Source organism: Paramisgurnus dabryanus, chromosome 20 (assembly GCF_030506205.2).
Source record: "Paramisgurnus dabryanus chromosome 20, PD_genome_1.1, whole genome shotgun sequence".
NCBI classification, from domain to species: Eukaryota; Metazoa; Chordata; class Actinopteri; order Cypriniformes; family Cobitidae; genus Paramisgurnus; species Paramisgurnus dabryanus.
In genome coordinates, this window is record NC_133356.1 from 12262897 (window position 1) to 12284628 (window position 21732).

Below are 21732 nucleotides of genomic sequence, written 5' to 3' on the forward strand. Positions count from 1 at the left end.
TAGTTTATGCTTGCATCCCAACTCATTCACAAAGCACCTGTTACAGTTACCCATTACTTCTGTTGTGCACGTGTCTTGTTCAAGTTCAATCAAAAGTACCTTTAAGCTTATAGGATGTTTTATTATGACAAAATCTAATGTAGACTGCACAAATCAAACATGACTGTTCCAATCTATTGACAAGGACAATAATAAACTAACTCAACTTCATGCTCAGTGCATGAATACTAGTAGCGTTTTCATTAAAACAGGTGTAAACACTGAACACATCAGGGCCTCGTGTACAGACGTTTTACCTGCATGTGAAGGTGTACGTGTGTCAGTGTTGTTGATTCTAATAGCAGTGAATTTATTTCAACACGTCCTATTCAACGCATGGACCCAGAATCAACTCCGCGTGTGTCAGATCACACTGACAGACCTTGAAGAATCTTGCATTTAACGGAGCAGACAAGAGCAGTCAAAAAGAGCCTTACCTTTCTCCGCTGTCCACTCCTTTTTCTTTTTGCTCATGGTGCCGTGATATGAGGGCTTCTGGTAAATGGATTTTGAGTGAAACAACCCCAGGCTCACAGTGATATGAGCTCTACAACTCAAGAGAAAGTGAAAGCGCTCCAGTAATGTAACGCCTCACCTGAGAAACTGTCAATTTGTAGTTGGTGGGTAGGCTGTAGGGTGACACAACCTACCTTAATAGCAACCGTGGAGCCTGTGTGGAAAAGAGCGCACAGCGATTGGACGTTTTGTACGCGGAAGTGATGTTGTTATTGGATGTCTTAATGCGGCTGTCAGATTGGAGGCGTGTCGTTTAACGTGGGTTAGGTTGACGGTCAGAGCGTTGTAAGGTTGGTAGGGTAGCAACCGCGGGAGCGAGCGCTGGAAAAGACTGGAGCGGTGCGTGTCATGCGTGGATATAGATGCATAGATGCGCTACATTATATTTATTTATCTGTTTATAACTTCTCACTTATATTTTTATGCCTCCAAATATTTTGCAATGAAAGGTAAATATTATAATTTGTCTCAGTAGACTTTTGTACTGTACATTGTATTGTATATTGTTTTACATACGTTCAGATCTGATACTGATAGTAAAAGCAAAACTTTAAAGCAACAGGTTTACTATGGTTTTTGCAAATGCTGTCCTTGCTCTTTTTGCATAGGGAGGCATTTCATCCTAGATTTTATTAAATACATATTCATACGCAGTCATGTTAAATGATCTGCCCCTGCTCTCTAAAAGCAGCATTCTCAGACATAATAATTTGAACTTGTGCTAACTGGGAGAAGATTTATTTGTGACTTGGTGTGGGTCACTTACTGTCTGATCCATAAGAAAGCGGAGATCCAGCCTCCGGTTCTGTGAATTTATGCAACAATCCTGTCTAGAATAAAGGAGGCATAAAGTTCTCCTGAAGGTATGGCACGTATAAATCCCTAAAATGAAATGTACTGTACTGGCCTTGTTAAGACACAAAACATTTTTTGCAATATAAAAAAGACAGTTTTATAAGCAAGCATTTCCCAAGTGAGTTCAGCTTGTAACGCAATATATCACTATGACATTGATCACATTTAATATAGGCCTACTTGTACAATGTGTACTCTACTGCATTTTAGGACAACATTTGCCAAGTCTGAGAATGCTTTATCTTGATTCTTGACCTAACATTATACAACTTTCAACCTGTAGAGGGCGACATTCTTGAGCCTCCTTGTATTAAATTCGTCATGGAAACGAAATTGTATAAAATAACAACAGCGTGCATTTGTTTATGTATGCTAATACACATATAAACGTGCGTTTTAATAATATTAGTCAAATTATTTAATAGTTAACTTTCGTTATAACGACGACTTTTATTATATATCTTACCACTTCCGGTTTCCGTGTTTCCCATGATGCAGCACAGCAGGATAAATTCAAACAGTAGAAATGGAAGAGAGATCGAGGAAAGAAGTTGATAGTGCAATCATGACTGTCATTAAACTTCGTAACGCCGCCGAGGACTCAACCAACAGGACAAATAACAGACTTATACACATCGATCAATTAAAAACTCAAGAAGGGGATTTAAAGACTTCAACAGATGGACAGATAGAGCGGAACATTTTGTCTCGTGTCGACGATCCACAATTCTCTCACGAGTCAGAGGGGGAGGATGTGTGTGTGCTTGGTAACATTAGTATAAATGAGAGACGTATGGTTTGTGTGGACTCTCACGATGCTCCAGTGGACAAAGAAAACATTAATAACCCAAAAGAGTCAAGAACAGGACAAAGCTGTGATGATTCTGGTCTAGGTATGTAGTGGCATTTGGTTAAAACTTTCTGTAACATGGTTTTATTTCTGTCTGTTTCATATATCCTAAACTTCTGTAGCATGTCTGTTGTATGTTTGCTTTCTTCATAATTTATTTTGTATTGTTATTTTAAGGTTGCCAGCAGATAGACACATTAGCCAGTGCTTCTGACAGTCAGCCTGATAGGGAATCCAGTACAGTGTTTGCACACAATTTGGATGATGAGGAAATATTCCGAAGAGCAAAAGAGGAAGGACAGGTGTCCATTGTTTTCCCAGGACGAATCACACAGGACGGCTGCTGTAGATTTGTTTGTGAACTTCTAAAGTGTGTCCTTTATCAGCGACAACAGCTGCCCATGACCTATGACCAATTGGTGTTCCTTCAGAAACAGCAGCATAATGCCACACAGGTAACTGAGAACCTCATACATGTAAAAAAAAAACATGCAAAAGTATAAAATGCAGTTCAGAGAGCTGCAATGATAATTATTTGTAAGTACTTCGTATTTTGCATAATGTAACTTTGTTTTTTCTTGTAGTCAGAGCGTGTGGTGAACCATCGGCCTGTAAAGAATTCAGGCGGTATGGATTGGCGTCGTTGCCAGCGAACATTGCAGGAGCTGGATGAAGTGCTGGCTCACCTTGAAGCCCTGTACTCTCTTAGCCAAGTCCCCCGTGTGCTTTTCATGCTTGGTGGGTCTACAATCGTCCCCACCGAGCTGTATGAGGTCAACATGGAAGCAGTAGCCGTCGGGGCTGGGGAAAACAGTTTAAGGACCTCAGCATGTCTAAGACAGGTCTTCCGCACACTCTTTGTGGCCGACTTGCTGTCGGATGTGAAGTCTGTTCGTCTTATGAACACCACCGTTATGGCTCTGGGTCACAGGGATTGTGGCGTGACTGGATTAAAACCAAAACTAGATTTTAGGGTTCCCACAAAAGTGAAACGACAGGTCATCTCTATAGCCAGTGATTTGTCCCTCGTCGGGGAGCTGCAAAAATGTAACAGGGACCTGGAGGATTATATATGGTTTCAGGTTCCTGCCACTGTCAAAGGTTTTTGTAAATGAAAATGTGTGACTGAGACAGAAAGGGAATAAAGACAGATTTCAGGGAATGTTTGACAGTCACTCCATTCTTAGGCAACTCATTCAATGACTGTCCGAAAAGAATAATGGCTGATGCTTTTTTTTAATACGCTTCATTCATGTGAATGTTTTAAAACCTCAGATTATTTATAACAAGTTTGTATTATCATAATAATCCATTTTTATCTTGCTATATTTTACAGTATAAATCTTGGGAACAGATTGGGATGCTAGTGTGCAAGTAGCAGATGCATGTGATCAGGGACTCAAAATGTTACCCATTCTTTTACTATTCGTACCATTGGGGAGGGCAGTTCATTACTAGCTGCTTCGTGGGGGACTGTCCTTGCAAAGTCATTTTGATTTAAAATCATTTGCTAAATGGCAGCTTCTGCTTTTTATCTATTATTAAGAATTTGTCTATTCTGTTTTTTTTTTTGTTACAACTCAAAAGTCTAGCAGTAAAACTTGTTTAAAAGAATATAATACAGTTTGGTGCTTAATATTTTTTACTGATTTAAGATTTTGCTTTTTATTTGCAATTTCATTCATTCATCACAGAACATTAATCTTGTGTCCAAACTTTATTAAATTAAATTGTAATGACGTAAACTTATGATTGTAACATGGATATTGTAACTTTTTACTTAAAACTGAAGTAAGTGTCTTAAAACCTAACACCTCATAAACTTGTCTTTACAGTACTTTATGATTGATAAGAAAGCATGTATTTATTATGGTAAGAACAGTGTACAATTATACAAAGATTTGGGGAACTTGAACTGATCAAAGCAATGAAAAAGATTGTTCTAGTTTGAAACAAACTTGTTATTTGCGTCTTTTACTCTCCACCTTCTCCACAAACTGTATGATGTCTTGAGACAGAAGATGGGGTTCCTCAAAGGCGGCAAAATGTCCTCCTCTGGGCATGTAATTGTAGGAACGGATATCTCTGTACCGTGAGCTAGCCCAGGTCTTGGGGCAGTGGACTAACTCATTAGGAAATGCAGCCAGGCCAGTGGGCACAATCACATTGTTGCTTTAAAGAAAATAAGAAAAACTAATTTAAAAAATCCACTCTTTTTGAAAGTGCCACAAAAAGTATACAATTAAGAAAATTTGATTAAAATCCATTGACCAGATTCTACTCTAAAGCTCCACATAAACAAAATACATCTATGAGTAAGCAACAGAAGACTATAGTAATAAAATAATAAACAATGGATCTACTCCATGATTCAAAATTACTTCAGTGACTTTTTACAGACCACAAATACCATGATGGCATAAAGATGCTATGTGGCCTGGCCTTTGAAGACACAGCTTAAGTCATTTTGTTGTGATTTACTGTTTTCTACAAAAAAGCATCCTACATAATATAAAGACCATTCTGTGAAAATATAAACTTAAAATCTTAAATATTGATTGAGTAAGACCATGTCAACGATTGAAATCATAGTGAAATTAATGATTAAAATCAAACTTTGATGCTCCTGTTTTAATTTTTTAATGATTTAGCTTGAATTTCACAGACAGGGTAACATTCAGTACTGTGCAAAAGTCATAGGCCACTATGCCAGAATTAGATTTGTTGTTTTTGCAATGTTATAGTGATCGTATATAATTGTTTCTCAGTCTCTTTATTAGAATACATCCAAAAAATAAAGGAAATATGTATATAGTATTAAAAACTGTATAAAAATGTACATTTACTGGTGTGTCAAGTTTAAGGGTAAATTCCCCTTCAACTTGAGCAAAAGCAGGAAACTGCAGGATCTCTTAAACTTAAATAAAATTAAATCCTAATTTTAAAGAAATTAGTCTTTTTGCTTCATTCTGCTCAAAAACGCTCAAGATGTTTTTAGTGCAAAGAGAGGTCACACTAAACACCGACCATGCCTAAAGAAGACATTTAGTCCTGAAAATTTAATTTTTTAAATATATTTTTTGTACATATTTCATGTATTTTCTGTTTGTATCTTAGTAAAATAGATTTAAAAATAAATATGGATGGAAATAAAAACTTCTAAAACATCAAGTCTGGTGATTGTGGCCTAAGACTTTTGCACAGTACTGTATATGATCATCTATTAACATGTTAATAGATTAACAAAATTTTCATGGTCTTTTTTTGTTTAAGCTATTTCTTTTTAAATATGTTAAGCTAATCTTGATGATAAAATGCAGAACAGACTAAATAAATTTAAAGCAATCTCTATGCGATAAAAGGATTCTAAGGGGCGGTTTCCTGGACAGGGTTTAGATTAATCCAATACTAGACTTCGTAATATTAGGACATTTAAGTAGTTTTTACAAACAAACATTACTGGTGTGCATCTTGAGACAAAACAATAGTACAAATAAGATATGTCAGTACAAAGTTTTTTTTAAATTAAGGCAGCTCAAATATGCATTTTAGTCTGGGAATAGCAAAAGCCCTGTCCTGGAAAATACCCCCTAAATGTGAACTGATGTCAGGTCCCTGTATTGCAAATACTTTTTTTACTTACACACTGTCCACAATCTCTTTCTTCAGATTCTCCTTGTAGAAACGCATTGAGGGAATGATGGAACGTGTTGTCCAGTAGATCATGACGTTTGTAAGAAGATCATCTAGACTGAACTTTCTGTGATAAAATAGATAAAAAAGCCTCTAAATATTGTAGGTTTAGTATGAATGCTACCCATGTTGTCCATGCTGTGGTGATGGATGGAATTGATTTATTTTCCATGTATCTCACTACAAAACACACACATAAGTTTATATTTATACAAGTTATTTTCTCGACCTTAACGTTTCTTTCATTCATCTCTCTTTACCTCTCCAAACCCCCATCCTCTAGGTCTCTGTTTCGCAAGTCTGTCCAGGAGGAGAACTTTTCCAAGATGTAGGCAGCCAATCCAACAGGAGAGTCATTCAGCCCACATCCTGCAGGGGTAGACAAAATGCTGAAGAAATATTTACAAATTCCACAAATGTGAATACAGTTTGCCATAATACCCACATGTTTATTCTAAATCTAAAATACATTCAATACACAAAGACATAATTACACCCAATGGCTGTTTTTATTGCATTTAAACATTTTTATTATTATATGTCTTTAAAATGCACACACAACACCACAAAATATTCTACAAATATATATATATATATATATATATATATATATATATCTATATATATATATATATATATATATATATGATTGTACATTACCTGCTGTATCTGGTTTAGTGCCTTGAATGTGTAAATAACCACTTTCTCTCAGCATATCATAAATATTCTTTTCTATGTAAGGATAGAGTCGTCTGACATCTTCTTTTGTGAAGCCCACCAAGAACGGAAGGTAACGACCAACAAGTATGGAGAAAAGTCCAACACTATCAGTCTTAGCAGTGATCATGTTCAAGTGAAGGCCACGAACACACCTGATTCATAAGAGAACAATAAACATTATCTGTACAAAAGATAAGACATAGGTAAACGGATAATCCAGTCAAACTGAATTACTCGTAGAAAAGGAAAAAATTAAGGAAGTATGGTGGTTTAAAACTGATCTTACTCTGGCTTCATCTGGGCCATGTTGCTGGTAATAAGGGATCCCCAGTCTCCCCCTTGCAGATAATACTCAGTGAATCCCAGTCTTTCCATAAGCTTATGAAAGATCCGGGCAGCAGCAATAGAGTTAAATCCTTCCGGTTTTACAATAAAACAGCATTAGATATTTGACAAAAGGTTAAATGCTCTCTCATTTGTAAAATGTTTTGGATTGAAGCATCTGCTAAATGAATAAATATAAATTAAGAGTTCAGATGCAAAACCGTCTAAGCGCGTTTGACATGTTTTCTTGTAAATGAGCATGTTTTATCAGGCTCTTATGTTAAGGTTTAGTAATTTTACTTTAATTGCAATGAAAACGGTTATTAGCCTGTAATTAAAATGCCTTATTGTCACAAATGTAATTTTCGTAATTCTATTGGTATTTAAAAATTTGACTGACTTTCACTACAAAACCTTCTAGGTGCATGCAAGCTTTTTAAGCAAAAATCTAATTTCCCAATCCCACTCTTCACTGTCTTGCCCAAACAAAGGTAAAAGGCTGAAAAATTTGGTCAAAGTCCTAATATATTTGGTAAATTCTCCTTTAACCGTGTAAAAAAATGACAACTGAAACTCGACGTATGCACGCCATCATTCATCTGATTCTTCTTTCGTGCACTTAAAGGGACACTGCTTATTTTCCAGCTTTCCAGTTAAACATTACATTTATACCCCCTTGGTAACTCTTAATAGCAGGGGACTATTTTCGGGCAGTGCATAATATCATTGCGCCTCCTGCAGCCCTGTTACGGCTGCAAGGTCCTTTATTATTACGCCAGGATGAGAGTATAGTTCCTAGCCATATCTACCTAGAAAATCGCAACTTTTAATTTTCAGACCCGGAGATCGGCTGAATGGATTCCAAAACGGTAATAAGTGGAGTGCCCATTTAAGAGGACTTTGCTGAGAAAGAGAAACAGCATTTAAAGGATTCTGACAACAAACCAGCAAACATTTCTAAATGGAATGAGGCCCGGATTAAGTGGATTTGAAGCTAAAGTATTTGATGAGCATATAATATGTGCCGAGAGCATTCTGTCAATAACGATATCTCATTTTTCTTAATTTTCTATCGATATCGCCGCTTTTGCATCTGAGCTCTTCAAATAGAACCATCCAGTGAAATTTTTTTAATGGATGTTAAAATCATATGTATATTATCTTTAATACAATATAACATTTGTTATCTGTGAAAGACATTGTGGAAAATCTTACAGAATTATGATATCTTGCCATATGATATCTTATTACTACAGACTCCCACTGTATGCTTGTACCTTGTTTATGTGGGGGTTCAGAGTATCCATAGCCTGGAATTGAGGGACAGATGACCTCAAAGACCACGTCTGACTCAGTCTTAGTGAGCAAGGGAAGGACCTTGTAAAACTCAAAGAAGGAACCTGGCCAGCCATGAACCATAATGAGTGGGAGAACTTTCTGTCCAGCCGTCTGAACAGGCTTCACGTGAATGAAATGCACATCTAATCCTGAGAAGAGGTTGTATGGATACTAAAGGTCAAAAAAGCATAGCCATAATATGGCTTAAAGGGATAGTTCACCCAAAAATAATAATTTTATCATAAATCACTTAGCCCTTTGTCGTTCTAAACCTAAGCTCTGATTATTTTCGGAACACATTTTTAGATATTTTTGATGAAAACCAGGAGGCTTGCGACAGTTCGTTTTTACAACCGAAAAGAATAAAAGACATTGCCAAAAAGGTCCATATTTAATCAGTCGTTCAATAATAATATTATAAAGTGATGAGAACACTTTTGTGCACAAAAAAAAAACTTTTATTCAACAATTTGGCGCACAAAAGTGTTTTCGTCGCTTCGGAGTTTTATTATTTAACGACTGATGAAACAAGAACCTTTTGATGTGTCTTTCATTCTTTTCTGGGAAAAAGAATTGTGAAACTACTACTGAAAGTCAATGGGACTGTCACAAGCCTCCCAGATATCAAAAATATCCAAAAATGTGACAATCGGAGCACTCTGTGGTTTAGAAGGACATAGGAGTAAGTGATTTGGATAAAATTATAATTTTGGGGTTAACTAACCCTTCAAGGCCATTTTTATTTTGGACTAAATTGCATTTGGTGGCGGTAACGTTTAACTGCTTACCCTCAATTTTGGTTTTGAAATGAGGGTATTGGTTGATCATCTTCACCTGCTTCTCCCAGTCAAACTGGTGCTTCCAATAAAAGACCACATTTTTAAGATAGGTTGAGTTAAATCCATAATGAAAGCAACTGTCTTCAAGTGGGTCTGTGTACCGTGTCAGATCAATGCGTTTGTACAGATCCTGTAGAGATAAATGTGAAGAAATAGTTTAGTATAGTAATTAAACTATAATAGTACACCCATAAATGTATCATTCTTCAACAATGAGATGTTTTACAATTGAGGGATAGTTTACTTTAATATGAAAATTTTGTCATCATTTACTAAACCTCATGTTGTTTTAAACCTGTATGAATTTCTTTTTTCTGATGACACAAAAGATGATATTTTGATAAATGATGGTAGACACACTGCAGATAGTGACCATAGACTTCCATAGTAGGAATAAAAAATATGATGGAATTTAATGGGTCCCATCATTTATCAAAATATTTTCTTCAGCAATTATCACAATACTTCCAAAATATTTTTGTCCTACTATGGAGGTCAATGGTCACTATCTGCTGTGTGTTTACCATCATTTGTCATACTACATTAACCATAGTTGTGGTTGTGTGATACCATAGTACAACTATGGTAAAACCATGGGTATTTTGTACCCACCTTTATCTCTTCCACTGAGGTTTTAACCACAAATTTGTGAACAGTTTCGTCCTCGATCAGGGACTTCTTCCCTGCTCCCCACCAGCCATCTCCTACTGGCATCTTTTTGGGGGGTTTCCTGCATGCCAAATAGCACAAAAGTCCACCAACCCCAGCAGAGGAGAGTGCCAAGAGCTGAAGTTTAGATCGATCCATGCTGCTGAAAGTCTCTCTGAAAGTGAATAAAGAAATCTTACAGTTACGTAACCGTTAAAACTGGGTTAAATTAAAGTAAGGTACACTACACAATAGAGGTTATAGAGAGGAATAGTCGAGTTGCAGCAATGTGGTGATACGCTGTGCTACAAAAATCTCACGCTTTTAACGTGAGACATAATGCAGTGCTTTTAAGTTTTACTTACTTGACTCTTTCAACTGTCGGCATAATAAAGTCCTGCAAACCCATTTTGCGTAAAATATTACGTTTTTCAGTGTAATCTGTGTTGAAGTATGGAAATATGCTCCTGGATGCTTTACGCTTCAAAGTGCATTGGGGGTGTGTGTGTGTTGTGTTACAAAGTCGAAAGGTGTGTTCGAGTTCATACGGCGCTGCACAGACCGTTGACACATGACATCAAAGTATCGCGATGTTGATTCAAAAGCATGCAGAATAGTCACCTCTAATCTCGCTCTCGCGTTACCTTGATATCACTTGGCAATTGTTCTGCACAGTGGGCATGAAGTATATCATGCCTCAAGTTGAACGGCCCATTATCAGCTTAAAAGGGTAGCAATCAATTTAAAGTCACAGTCAAATGTAAACATAACATGCGATGTAATTTGTCTGCTGCATGTAGCTGGTGAAAACGTGAAGCGTACTTAATTTAATAACTAAATTCTTCTTCACGTGGTGGGTGCACGCATACAAACTACAACATTATTATACATGAATGAAAGAATTCCAAAAAAGCACACTACTACCATATTATACACAATAAAAACAAACAATACATTCATATATGTAGGCTATACAAATATACATTTGTGGTTATTATGGTTTTACTTAAAACACCATTGTTATACTAAACTTTCTGTGGTAGCCTAAAGCTTTTTCAGAATCTTTTCAGAATGTAGCCATGTAGACAGTACAGAGTGGTCAAGGTCAGAGTAAGGGTGGGAGTTCAAGCTAAACTATTTGTGGGGTTGAGGATGTGGAATGAACAAAACAATTCTGTGCAATAAACTTGAAGATTGTAAGCCAGATTTTGGACCCAATTTGCACCCACCCCCAGTCCCCAGTGACCGGGGTGACGTGGCCTGATTCAAAGCTTGTTGCAATTGACTTTTTGACTTCTTAGTTGTGTGGTGTCTTAACGGGTATTTTATTGCTCCAGATCATGTTGAAGCCTTAATGTCTGATATTTACGATTCTGGATCAGACTGCTTTTGATGGGGTACCCGTAATAGCCAATGAGAGCGAGAAAGCTTCAACTGGATGTTGTGTGCTTTCATATCTGCAACAAAACATCCACAGACATGTCAGAAATAAGGACCACTGTAATTTCCAGAACAGTGGGTGGGCTGATAACACATCATTATACTACTTGCAGTATTATAAGGTTTGTATATAATGTATAAAAATAATTTATGTTAATTGCCTATATTTTATGCCTTTTTATATAAATTAATCAGATATGCTGAAGTCCACATGACTTAATATTATTATATTTTCAAATGGCAAGGTTAAGATCTGTCTGATTCCTATTTTGTAAAATGAGCAGGAAATCCCACTAGGAAGGGTGTGAACACACCCTGCTCTTTACTTCCTGCAAAAACAATGATTAAGTCACTTGCGGATTAACTTAAGAAGATCAATCATTGCAGAATTTAATGTACTTACAACCTTCACTGATAACAAGAAGCAGAACAAAGACATGCATCAAGCTGTGGTTTTAAAATAAAATTCCAGGTTTAAAAACTTTAAGCTGAGCTAACATATATATATATATATAGTATATTTTGTGTTCCAGTGTGTTTATTAAGCCTTTGCTTATTACCACATTACTAATAATAAAGATTTGATTTATTCATTTGTCATGATCTCTCCAGATCCAATCACAAAGTATTCTCCTACAATATTGTGCCCACTAACCAATGCTGTAATACACTGCATGCATAATTATTATGCAATTTCAATATTTTAATCACATTTGTTTCCCAAACACATTTTAGCAATTCACAAACCACATCAACATCTTAACAACTACCATTTATTTTGTATATAATCATTTATAAGTGATATATTATTGTTAATGATGGCTAAAGGCGAAACACACCTTATATTCAGGTGTGCATAATTATCACGCAGGTTTTCTTTCACGAGTAAAATGGGCAAAACCAAAAAAAAAAGGTTTAACTCACATAGAAATTCATTATTAAATGCCCACAACAAAGACCCAATGCTATAAATTGCAAAATTGAGGTATGACCATAAGACAAGAATTGCTGATTGGAGCAGCAGGGTCACAAAAACTAGAATGAAAAGAAATTAACAGCAAGGATTTTTAAAAGTAAAATAAGATAAAGAATTTGGTTTTAAAACAATTTGGTCTCCAGTGCCATTTTCCAGAACTGCAACCTATCTGGAGTTGGTGTGTTTGGATGATAAAAAAATGTGATCAAAATATTGACCTAATTATGCATGCAGTGTAGTGCAATGAGCCATTTACATTGTATAAGTTTATAATAAGGTCAGATCTGTTTTCAGCTAACTAAATGAATAGCTTATGCAAATTAGTTCATTGTTTTGTTGGCAGTGTATCCAATCTAATAAGGAACAAAAAAAGTCTCTGTTGCAAATACAGATTGAGAAACAATAAACATGCTGTTGTTTTTTCTCAGCTGACTCAGTCTAGCAGCAATCATACAAATGCTTCAGGTCAAGGATAACTGTTGTTGCTCCATCATAACAATTCCTCAATGAATTCTGGGCAGGTTTCTATGGCCTTTGTGGTTTTATAAATCTCAGCCAAACAGGATAGAAAAAACAAGTCCACAAGATAGTCACCTCATAAAAGAAAATTCTGCTTAATTCTATCAAAGTTGTACTTGCCAAATCTGTTAACTGTATTGCAAAGGACTTCTTACTGGGATACCCCAAAAATACCATTAGTTAGACTTAATTATTAAAATAATTAAAACATTAAACATTGAAATAAATCAAATTTAAATAATAAGAAAGAAAATAATAAAGAAAGAAAGAGCTCCTTTCATAAATTATCTGAAAAAGTTTCATAAGTCATAAGGTAGCTATTTAGTAGCTTATAAGGTTCCCAGAAACGTAAGGTTTAAACTTTAAAGCTCAGATAAGTATAAAAAGATTACAGAGCATTAAAATCTTATATAATAGTACTGTTATTAAAATATAATGATTGTTTTACCCCAAAACTATTTACAGTAACCTCCCGACGAATGCGATTGGTTGAGCTGCTAGCCACCTCCCCTATCCACTGTTCTTCGTCATATGACGTATTGTTTATATAATCCCAAGCCGCACTTTTCTTCTGCAGTTTCGATCTGTTTACACAGCAAATCAAAACACTTCGAATCAGTTAATACAACGTCATGTATACTAAAATGATAGTGCCGATTTTCGCAGTAATCTTGGCCGTGGCGAGCGCCGGGATGGTCGGAGCCCCAATGGATATCGACATGACTGATCAAGGCGCTCAGGAAGCGTTAAATTATGCTGTGGTACAGTACAACAGGGCGAGCAACGATGCGTTTGTGCGACAGGTTTCCCACGTCGTAAATGTCCAAAGACAAGTAAGTGATTCGTTTGTTTATTTGTTTTATCCTTTTAACGCTTGAATACGTCGATCAAAGCCTAATTTTATTTTATTAAATAAGCAGTTTCTTCAACCACTTTGACTGTCATGATGATTGATTACTGATGATTAAATCATCAAACGTCACATTACGTGCCAGCCCCTACGAAATACCCAGAGTTTTAATTACTACACAAACCATGACATTAGTAGTAAAAAAACAAATAACCATTATTATACTATAGTAAGTTAATGCAGTAAATGAGTCAAAAACATGACTACTACATTTCAATAATGGTTAATTTTCTTAAGGGTGTTGTTTAGGGCATGGTTAGTTTCACTGACACATAAAGAGGTGAATGTAAAGTTGACAGGCGGTTCATGCCAACAGTGCATAGGTAAAGACTTGTACATGCTTGTTCACCCAAAAAGGAAAATTCTGGAATAATTTACCCACTTTCATGTTGTTACAAACCCGCATAAATGTCTTTGTTCTGATGAACACAAAGTAAGATATTTTGATATATATACCCCATTTAATTCCATAGTACTCTTTTTTTACTACTAAGTGAATGGGGTCCATGAATGGTTTGGTTAAAAACATTTCTCAAAATATCTTCCTTTGCGTTCATCACAACAAAAAGATTTATGTGGGTTTGTAACCACATGACAGTGAGTAAACAATGACAGACTTTATTTTTGGGTGAACTATCCCTTTTAAAGTACAAAACTGGTTCAATTTTTTCCAGGTTTAGGTGTTTATTAGGAGTTTCTTGCTTTATACATGTAAATGTACAAATAGAACAGAACCATTGGTCCCTTAATATGGAGCCAAACAAATCAGGCTACACAAAAGAACAGAATGTCTAAGGGTAAGAAAATACAAACTGGCTAGAATTTGATGTAGTAGACATGTCCATCCAGTTTTAAACAACCCATTTGCTGCCTGAATAAACCATTCACCTTACTTGCATCATAATGTGTGTAGTATTACATGAACAGAGGAAACATTATTGTAATAGATTTCCATAATGGCCACCATAGATGAAGGATGTCTACATGTCTATTGTGACAGCTTATTTATGTTATTAATGTTTTATTAATAACTTGTAGCTTGTCGCTGGCATGAAATACAGCTTCATTGTGAAGTTGGCTAGAACCAGCTGCAGAAAGGGTGGAGTCGAGACCGAATGCGTCGCTGTCGCTGATGCAAGCCAAGATGTAAGACACAATGACATATCACAGTATTGTGGTTATCTGTTTACATATCTGTTTTACAGAATAAAGAAGACCCTGTGTGTGAGAATACAATATTTATAATGTCTTTCCTTAAGGTGCCTGATTGCAAAATCGTGGTCTGGACCCAGTCATGGAGAAACTCAATCAAGGTCATGGAAAACACCTGCCCTTAGACCACATACTAGTGCAGCCTGGAGGATTTTAGTAGTTGTCCAGCAATAAATCTGACATGGATTTTAGTAAACCGTTTTTATTATTCTTTTTCCCCATTAATAATCTTTATCAAAAACAGATCATGCAGTCAGAATGCTCCTTACTAACATTCCCCCATCAACCATGGCATCTTTTTAAACTTTATTGCTTAGAATTTTTTTCTAAATAATAAAAGGCATGTTTCTGTATTTGTTTTTTCTTTACAATTAAAACATGGTTGATTCATTGATGTCTGTGCCCTCAGTTTATTTGGTTACATTTATTATGTAAGTTATGTTGACTATATTGATTTTCTCAAGCAGTCACTGGGTTTAAAAGAAATTGTATTTAACAGTATGTGGGACAGCTAGCACATGTCTAGTATACACCTGCTGAGGTAAATATACATATTATTTTCTACATATTATTTATGTTTCAGAATAGTGAGGAAGATGTAGTATTTTTTTCAATAATAATGGTTAAAGAAGCACAAGAAATAGATTTGTTCTCATGTAAAGTTAGGGTTAAAAATACATGCACAAGAAAAAAAAACCACAAGCATACACATTTTCTTTTGCATATGAAATAAACCTGATCACTGCATTGACTATAGCATGTGGGAAAGCATGGTTCCTTGTAGCTCAATTGCGTTTGGTGTGCAAAGGTCATTTGAATTCTTTTACATGTTGAAAAAACATGTACCTAAAATGCACAAGTTGCTTTGGATAGAAATGTCTGCCAAATGCATAAAAGAAATGTGGATTAAAGTATGGGGACACACAACAGTCATGTTGAATGAGAGAATAGTTCCAACTACTGTAAAGTATTTTGTTATTTTTCTTTCACAAAAAGAACTGTTTTATCTTTTTCTTTTCACATAATTATATATTAATAATATAATAATTAAGAATTTAATCGGAAAGTAAATCAAGTAATAAATAAAAATATAATAATATTTTATGTTACAAAAATGTAATAATAAGAGAGACATACGCAGTACATAGTTGCAAAGCACTATAGCCTTTGTCTCCGCCCACACATGACAAAGCCCGCCTCCTGCAAACCGGAATCAGTCTGTGATTGGATCGTTGAGGAGTCATTTGCTCGGCACGGGAAAATTGAAAAAAAAAAATGAACGGGGAAAACACAGAACACGTATGCATGCACTGTAAAGCAAATCACTGGTCTGTTAAATATTCATGAGAGAAACGAGGCTTCGTTGTACCAAAATAATTCAAATGTTCGAATGAGGCACTCCGCGGACATCTACTGTCTAATAAGCGTAAATGCAATGGAAAGAGATTCGAGTCTAACGTCTTCCTCTACTTGTGAAATACGATCCGAAAATTCACAACTAAAGATTAGTAAGTGTGTTGTAAGGCAGTAATTCCAAGCTCCTGTTAAATTGAAATCTGCACTTTACATCGAGGTTAAAAATTAAACTTTTCAATAAGTCTCCGCCTTACGTCGGTTGACTCTGGTCTGGATCGGATAGTGACATTTGCTACGTCTTCCTGACAAACTATATTTCTCTTATTCTTTACAGATTCAAGCGTACCTGTTGTTTACTGCGAAACATGAAAATCTTAAATTCAGAAGAGTTAAAGTTAGCCGAGATCACTTTACACGAGCACTTGCCTAAATCATTAAAAGTAAGTATGTTTTTTCATGTTGCTTTGTCACACCGAAGGAAATAACTAACGTTTTTTAGGTGTACGGATTTGTTTTCGCCATAAATAGAGGGAAACCGCACACTTTGGAGGTTGTGGTAGACTCGTGGCCAGCTTTTACTACTATAATTGTTCGTCCAGATCCAAATGTGAGTTTTTTTTTACATATCCATAAAATATTATAATATATTATATATTATTATATGTAAAAAATAATCCAATAAAATCCTTATCAACGTTGGTATGTCATTTTATTATTATATTGAAGTTTATTTTAAATCAACAGAATTGTCGAGCCAAAGACTTTATGAAGAAGGTGACTCTGTACACTACAAATGAAGAAGACTTGAAGAGAATGTTGACTGTGGAAAACGCAATTGACTGGAACACATACTTCTTAATAGGAGGTATGACTTTTTTATTTTTATAAAGAAAATACTCATTCTGATGACTTTTTGGTTATTTTGAATAAATTTATTCTAGGGTGTGATGTACGTCATTCTCCTATGCTGAAGGAAATTGCTGCTTCTCGGAGTGTCCAAATGAAGGGTTTCTCCTTAGTGCACCTCATGACATTACCTGAGCCAAAGCATTTACCTGAGCTCAGTAACAGGTAGGATTGTCAAAGATGCATACTCAAGTCAAACTTATTCATTGTTAAACGTGCAATGCACATAAAATAAATAAATAGGTTATTAATTAGGTTATTACATCTTTTCATTCCTCAGTGACCTTGAGACCAAAGTGTCGGTACTTAATGCATCACATGCCGATGTAGTCAACAAGGCTTGGAAATTTGGTGGGGATGAGAAAGGTTACAAGAACATCCTAAATCTCATTACCCATTTCCCTACGTGCTGCATTACAGATGACAACAATCAGCCTGTGTCTTGGATCCTTTTGTATGATTACTGTGCCTTGGGTATATTGTACACACAACCAGAGCATCGAGGAAAGGGCTATGCCAAAGCCCTAATTACCACAATGGCGAAGAGACTTCATTCTCAGGGCTATCCTGTTTACTGTTTTATTGAAGATTGCAATCAGCTTTCCTACAAACTTTTTACAAGCCTTGGTTTTACTGAGGACCCTTCTTATATGGCTGCCTGGTATGAATTCATCACTCCTGTCTGACAGAAACGCCCCAAGCCTTTCTACCTGCAATATATTAACTGAAATAAATGTTTCCATTTGATTGACAAGTGCTTTTACAATCTTTTTTTTATAACTGCTGGTCAAACCCATGCCATGTGATAAAACAAGGACTATGAAAAATGGTTTTAATAGTACTTTATTACTACATGTCTTTAATACATCCTTGTTGAAAAATAATGGTTTTCTGTTTACCATTAAAACTATTGCAAAATTACTTCATGTATTGTGTTTTGGGTCTTTCCAGTAGGATTTAATTGTGTTCACCAATAAAACACATTACCTGTAGAGACCACAGAGACCATTATAGTTTCTTTTAAAACCAATACAATTCCCATTAAATCATTGTATTTAATCATTAAATACAGTAGAATTTTTGTGATAGTTTTTATTACTTTCTCAGCATGGATTAACAAACAATGTTTTGAATATTAACAGATTTGATTCTACAATAAATTGCTCTGTTGTTTTTCTAACTTTTGTAAGTCACTTTTTCTGCTAAATGCCAAATGTGTGACTCAGCTATTCATAACCTATTTGCATAGACCACTGATCAATCAAATAATGTATGTATGTTACAGAAAACGTTGTCAATAAACCTATTAACAATAGTTGTAAGAGCATAGTATTATTATAATTATAAATGCATACGAATGAAGTAGCCTAACGCTGAGTCCCAATTCGCATACTATCCGTCCTAAATAGTATTCGAAACTAGAATTAGTACGTCCCAAAACGTAGTATGTTGAAATGAGTATCCCAAAGATACCCGGATGGTCTACTATTTCCGGTTAGATTTCGAAGTGCAGATCGATCCACACTCTAACGGCTAATATTGCCCACAACCCATTGCGTGCGGGAGGGAGGAGCTTTGTGGTGATGTAAATATGGCAGCCAGACGCAGCAGCGGAGATGCGCCCTCAGCTTTTAAGTGTAAGAATTTAAATGTTTAACCCTAATTAAAGTTATCTATCATTGTCTCGTAATATTCGGTTGATGTTGTGAAAATAAAGTACCATGGCTGTAGTACTGTGTCATGCATGTGTCTTTTTTTATGTATTTCTTTTTATGTTTCTGTCTTAGATTTATACCTTACTTTAAACCCTTATGAAAAAAACACCTTTTACTACACTAATCATAGTGTAACCACACTGACTTATTTGTAGTAATACTGTGGCTGTACAAATGTTAACTTTATTAAGAAATATGGTTACTAAACTTTTACTATAGTAAAAGCATGGTTCATTTTCATCGCGGTATTTCTGATTTGCAAACATAAGTATAAAATAAGCATAAAATACGTTAAACAATAGTTATACTATAAACTTTAACTATTTTGACTTTAAAATAAGTAGCTTTCATTACACACATTGTTGCACATGAACATCATAACCAGCCGCCTCACAAACGACCTGCGTTTAGTGTGCGTAACTAGGCAACCACGTTGTCGTTCACTTTGCATGACGTCATCGAAGTACGTCCCAGAACGTGCATACTCTTTTGCTGCACACTCAAAAGTACGTACATTTTCCTCACAAAAACAGTACATACTTTTAGGTCGTAGTATAAGTAGGCGAATTGGGACCCAGCATAGGTGTTTCTATGTATGCATGCGCATAGACCCTTTTACAGTTTGTACACAATGATGACGTGGCAGCGTATGCGCACGCATTTTGGCAACAGAAGTATGGCAAGAATCAGCATTGAAGCAACACAGACAGATAAAGTTATTTTAAAAAGTTGACTTTATCGACTTTTTCAACACAGCTACCAGATCCGTGTACTATAGTGGAGTGGATAGAAGATGTAAGCAAAATCTGGCCAAATATAAAGTGGCTGATATATTAGTATATTATATTAGTGCAACCAAACGCAACAACCAGACATTTTAATGCTGGGAAACCGTTTTAATAAACTTTCTGAGTTGCTTACAAGTTAGAACCCCTGGGAAATAACACCACTTCCGTTGCCAAAATGCGCAGGATATTTGATCACGTGCGCTGTAAAATGGTCTAGGCGGGCGCTTTGGGACGTCATCTATAAAGCTTATGACGAGATTTTCATGACAAATGTCGAGACTGCGCTTTTTAACCCTGCCACAGTTTATTAATATAGTGCGCGTGCCTGAAACTCTGTGGCTCTAGCACAAAACGAAAGAGATGTTACACAAAGCTGATCTCTTCATGAATCTCACCCAATAAGTTTGGGCGCACTAGACAAACCACAGATCCTTAATAAACACGTGATTGGTCTGCTCCATAGGTCTGCTCAGTTTATTGCACGACTCACGAGGCACTAAAAAGCAGCAGGAACCTACAGTCGACACGAGACGATCTGCAGCAGAGCGCGCGATGTACCAGCTGACCACAAAGGAACTCAAGACCCTGGAAGTAGACCTTTAAAATTACTTCCCACACTCGCTGCAGGTTTGAAAACCTTTAGGTTTCTTAATTTTAAGCTGTCGTTCAGCATCCCTCGAACAGGTTAAATATGGCATTAAGCAATTGTAGTTTTGACACGCTTGGGTTCTTATGTAATAAGTATATTCCCTGAACTTCAAGAAACATAGCTGTAGTGCTTTGTATGTCGCTTTTAATAAAAGCGTCAGACATGCTTGAATGTAATATAATGTCATGTAAAGACATATTCTGAGAAATAATTCATATATTTACAAATTTTTGTTCTGGATATTTTTAGGTATATGGGTACATTTTTCATCTCAACAGAGTTGGTCAGAGAGCAGATCCCATTAGTGTATTTGTTGACCACTGGCCAGAGTTTCAAGTTGTACTTATTAAACCAGATATTCTGGAGGTAAAGTTATCTATAAATTCTTGGTAAAAGACAATTCACTTAAAAAAGTAGTTCAAATGCTGACCTATACTGTATGTTTATTGCTCATCTACAGAAAGGAGACCATTTCAAGGATCTGAGTGTATTTTCCAAAAATGAGAGTCATCTTAGAGACATACTAGCACAGACAGACATCATTGATTGGACTAAGTTTGTTTGCTTGGGTACATACAACTCTTTTGTACTGTTTTTTCTATATTCAATGAATTTTTTTAAGATTTTTAACACCTTTTACTTTTGAATCTTTATTCTAAGCTATCGAACTTCATCATAGAGAGATACTGGAAACTATTGCAGCAAACAGAGGTGTACCTGTAAATAAAGCAGCTGTGTGCCGCATGATGGTTCTTCAAGAACCATCAAAGATTTTACCCGTTGATAGGTGAAGTATAACTATAATCATTAACTCACTTGCTACATGCAATTATATGACAGGTCAGAGTTTAAATCAAGGGATGTATGATAATGTGTACCTAAAACAAGGCTGTCATTTTATATAGTACACTTTTAACATCAATGTATAATCAACAACGTTTAACTAAAAATGCTTTTTCTCTGCAGTTTATCACTGAAGATGTCTTCCCTTAATGAGTCCCATATTGCTCTAATCAACAAAACCTGGAAGTTTGGCAATGAACACAGCATTCGAATGATAAGGAATATGATTTTAAACTTCCCCTCCTGTTGTGTTCTGGATTCAGATGATCAGCCAGTAGCATGGGTATTGACTTATACTTTCGGTGCAATGGGAATGTTGTACACGATTCCAGAACACAGAGGAAAGGGCTATGCAAAAGCTCTGGTTTCCATTATGTCAAGGAGACTGCACTCTCAGGGTTATCCAGTGTATTGTTATATAGAAGAGGAAAACCAGGTTTCCTATGGGCTCTTCACAAACCTGGGATTCACAGAGGATCCAGAATACAGGATAGCCTGGGTTGTCTTAAATGATTTGTGACCAGTTGCACTGATGACTTTTACAGATGCCTTTGTGGATGCCAGCAAATTGTTTTATGTCATGTGCATACAATTTA

General features: G+C 35.9%; 4 protein-coding genes and 1 pseudogene across 9 annotated transcripts in view; 3 read left to right on the plus strand and 2 right to left on the minus strand.

The window, feature by feature from the left end:
• The window catches only part of macrod2 (mono-ADP ribosylhydrolase 2), a 690444-nt gene extending 689742 nt beyond the window's left edge, over positions 1-702 (minus strand). For 4 of the 6 annotated variants that reach the window (XM_065296426.2, XM_065296424.2, XM_065296422.2 and 1 more), the window contains exon 1: positions 477-702. In XM_065296426.2, the coding sequence (XP_065152498.1) occupies positions 477-513 (37 nt within the window). In that variant the 5' untranslated portion in view covers positions 514-702. The remainder of the gene's footprint in view (positions 1-476) is intronic. The other 2 variants (XM_065296425.1, XM_065296423.2) reach the window with 1 other exon arrangement.
• A 174-nt stretch (positions 703-876) lies between these two features.
• On the plus strand, positions 877-3879 carry mad2l1bp (MAD2L1 binding protein). Its single transcript, XM_065296429.2, has 4 exons — positions 877-1004; positions 1909-2303; positions 2438-2715; positions 2845-3879. The coding sequence occupies exons 2-4, from the start codon at positions 1937-1939 to the stop codon at positions 3373-3375; spliced, it is 1176 nt and encodes a 391-aa protein (XP_065152501.1). The 5' UTR covers positions 877-1004; positions 1909-1936; the 3' UTR covers positions 3376-3879.
• Positions 3880-3962: 83 nt separating this feature from the next.
• On the minus strand, positions 3963-10315 carry ephx5 (epoxide hydrolase 5). The gene is made up of 9 exons (XM_065296427.2): positions 10188-10315; positions 9787-9997; positions 9124-9304; positions 8275-8484; positions 6960-7089; positions 6614-6825; positions 6214-6322; positions 5904-6020; positions 3963-4432 (listed from the first exon to the last, which is right to left on the minus strand). The coding sequence occupies exons 1-9, from the start codon at positions 10229-10231 to the stop codon at positions 4222-4224; spliced, it is 1425 nt and encodes a 474-aa protein (XP_065152499.1). The 5' UTR covers positions 10232-10315; the 3' UTR covers positions 3963-4221.
• Positions 10316-13289: 2974 nt separating this feature from the next.
• Positions 13290-15269, plus strand: LOC135786838 (cystatin-like). Its single transcript, XM_065296432.1, has 3 exons — positions 13290-13590; positions 14706-14813; positions 14927-15269. The coding sequence occupies exons 1-3, from the start codon at positions 13390-13392 to the stop codon at positions 15002-15004; spliced, it is 387 nt and encodes a 128-aa protein (XP_065152504.1). The 5' UTR covers positions 13290-13389; the 3' UTR covers positions 15005-15269.
• A 152-nt stretch (positions 15270-15421) lies between these two features.
• Positions 15422-21656, plus strand: LOC135786485 (uncharacterized; annotated as a pseudogene).
• Positions 21657-21732: the final 76 nt, after the last annotated feature.

Bases quoted from the DNA above. Each gene is read 5' to 3' on its own strand.
- LOC135786838 (XM_065296432.1), top strand. From the start codon at position 13,390: ATGTATACTAAAATGATAGTGCCGATTTTCGCAGTAATCTTGGCCGTG. The intron at 13,591-14,705 runs GTAAGTGATTCG...AATAACTTGTAG, and splicing joins TCGTAAATGTCCAAAGACAA to CTTGTCGCTGGCATGAAATA. The intron at 14,814-14,926 runs GTAAGACACAAT...TCTTTCCTTAAG, and splicing joins TCGCTGATGCAAGCCAAGAT to GTGCCTGATTGCAAAATCGT.
- mad2l1bp (XM_065296429.2), top strand. From the start codon at position 1,937: ATGGAAGAGAGATCGAGGAAAGAAGTTGATAGTGCAATCATGACTGTC. The intron at 2,304-2,437 runs GTATGTAGTGGC...TGTTATTTTAAG, and splicing joins CTGTGATGATTCTGGTCTAG to GTTGCCAGCAGATAGACACA. The intron at 2,716-2,844 runs GTAACTGAGAAC...TTTTTCTTGTAG, and splicing joins AGCAGCATAATGCCACACAG to TCAGAGCGTGTGGTGAACCA.
- ephx5 (XM_065296427.2), bottom strand. From the start codon at position 10,231: ATGGGTTTGCAGGACTTTATTATGCCGACAGTTGAAAGAGTCAA. The intron at 9,998-10,187 runs GTAAGTAAAACT...ATTCACTTTCAG, and splicing joins CCGACAGTTGAAAGAGTCAA to AGAGACTTTCAGCAGCATGG. The intron at 4,433-5,903 runs GTAAGTAAAAAA...TTTTCTTTAAAG, and splicing joins AAAGAGATTGTGGACAGTGT to CAACAATGTGATTGTGCCCA.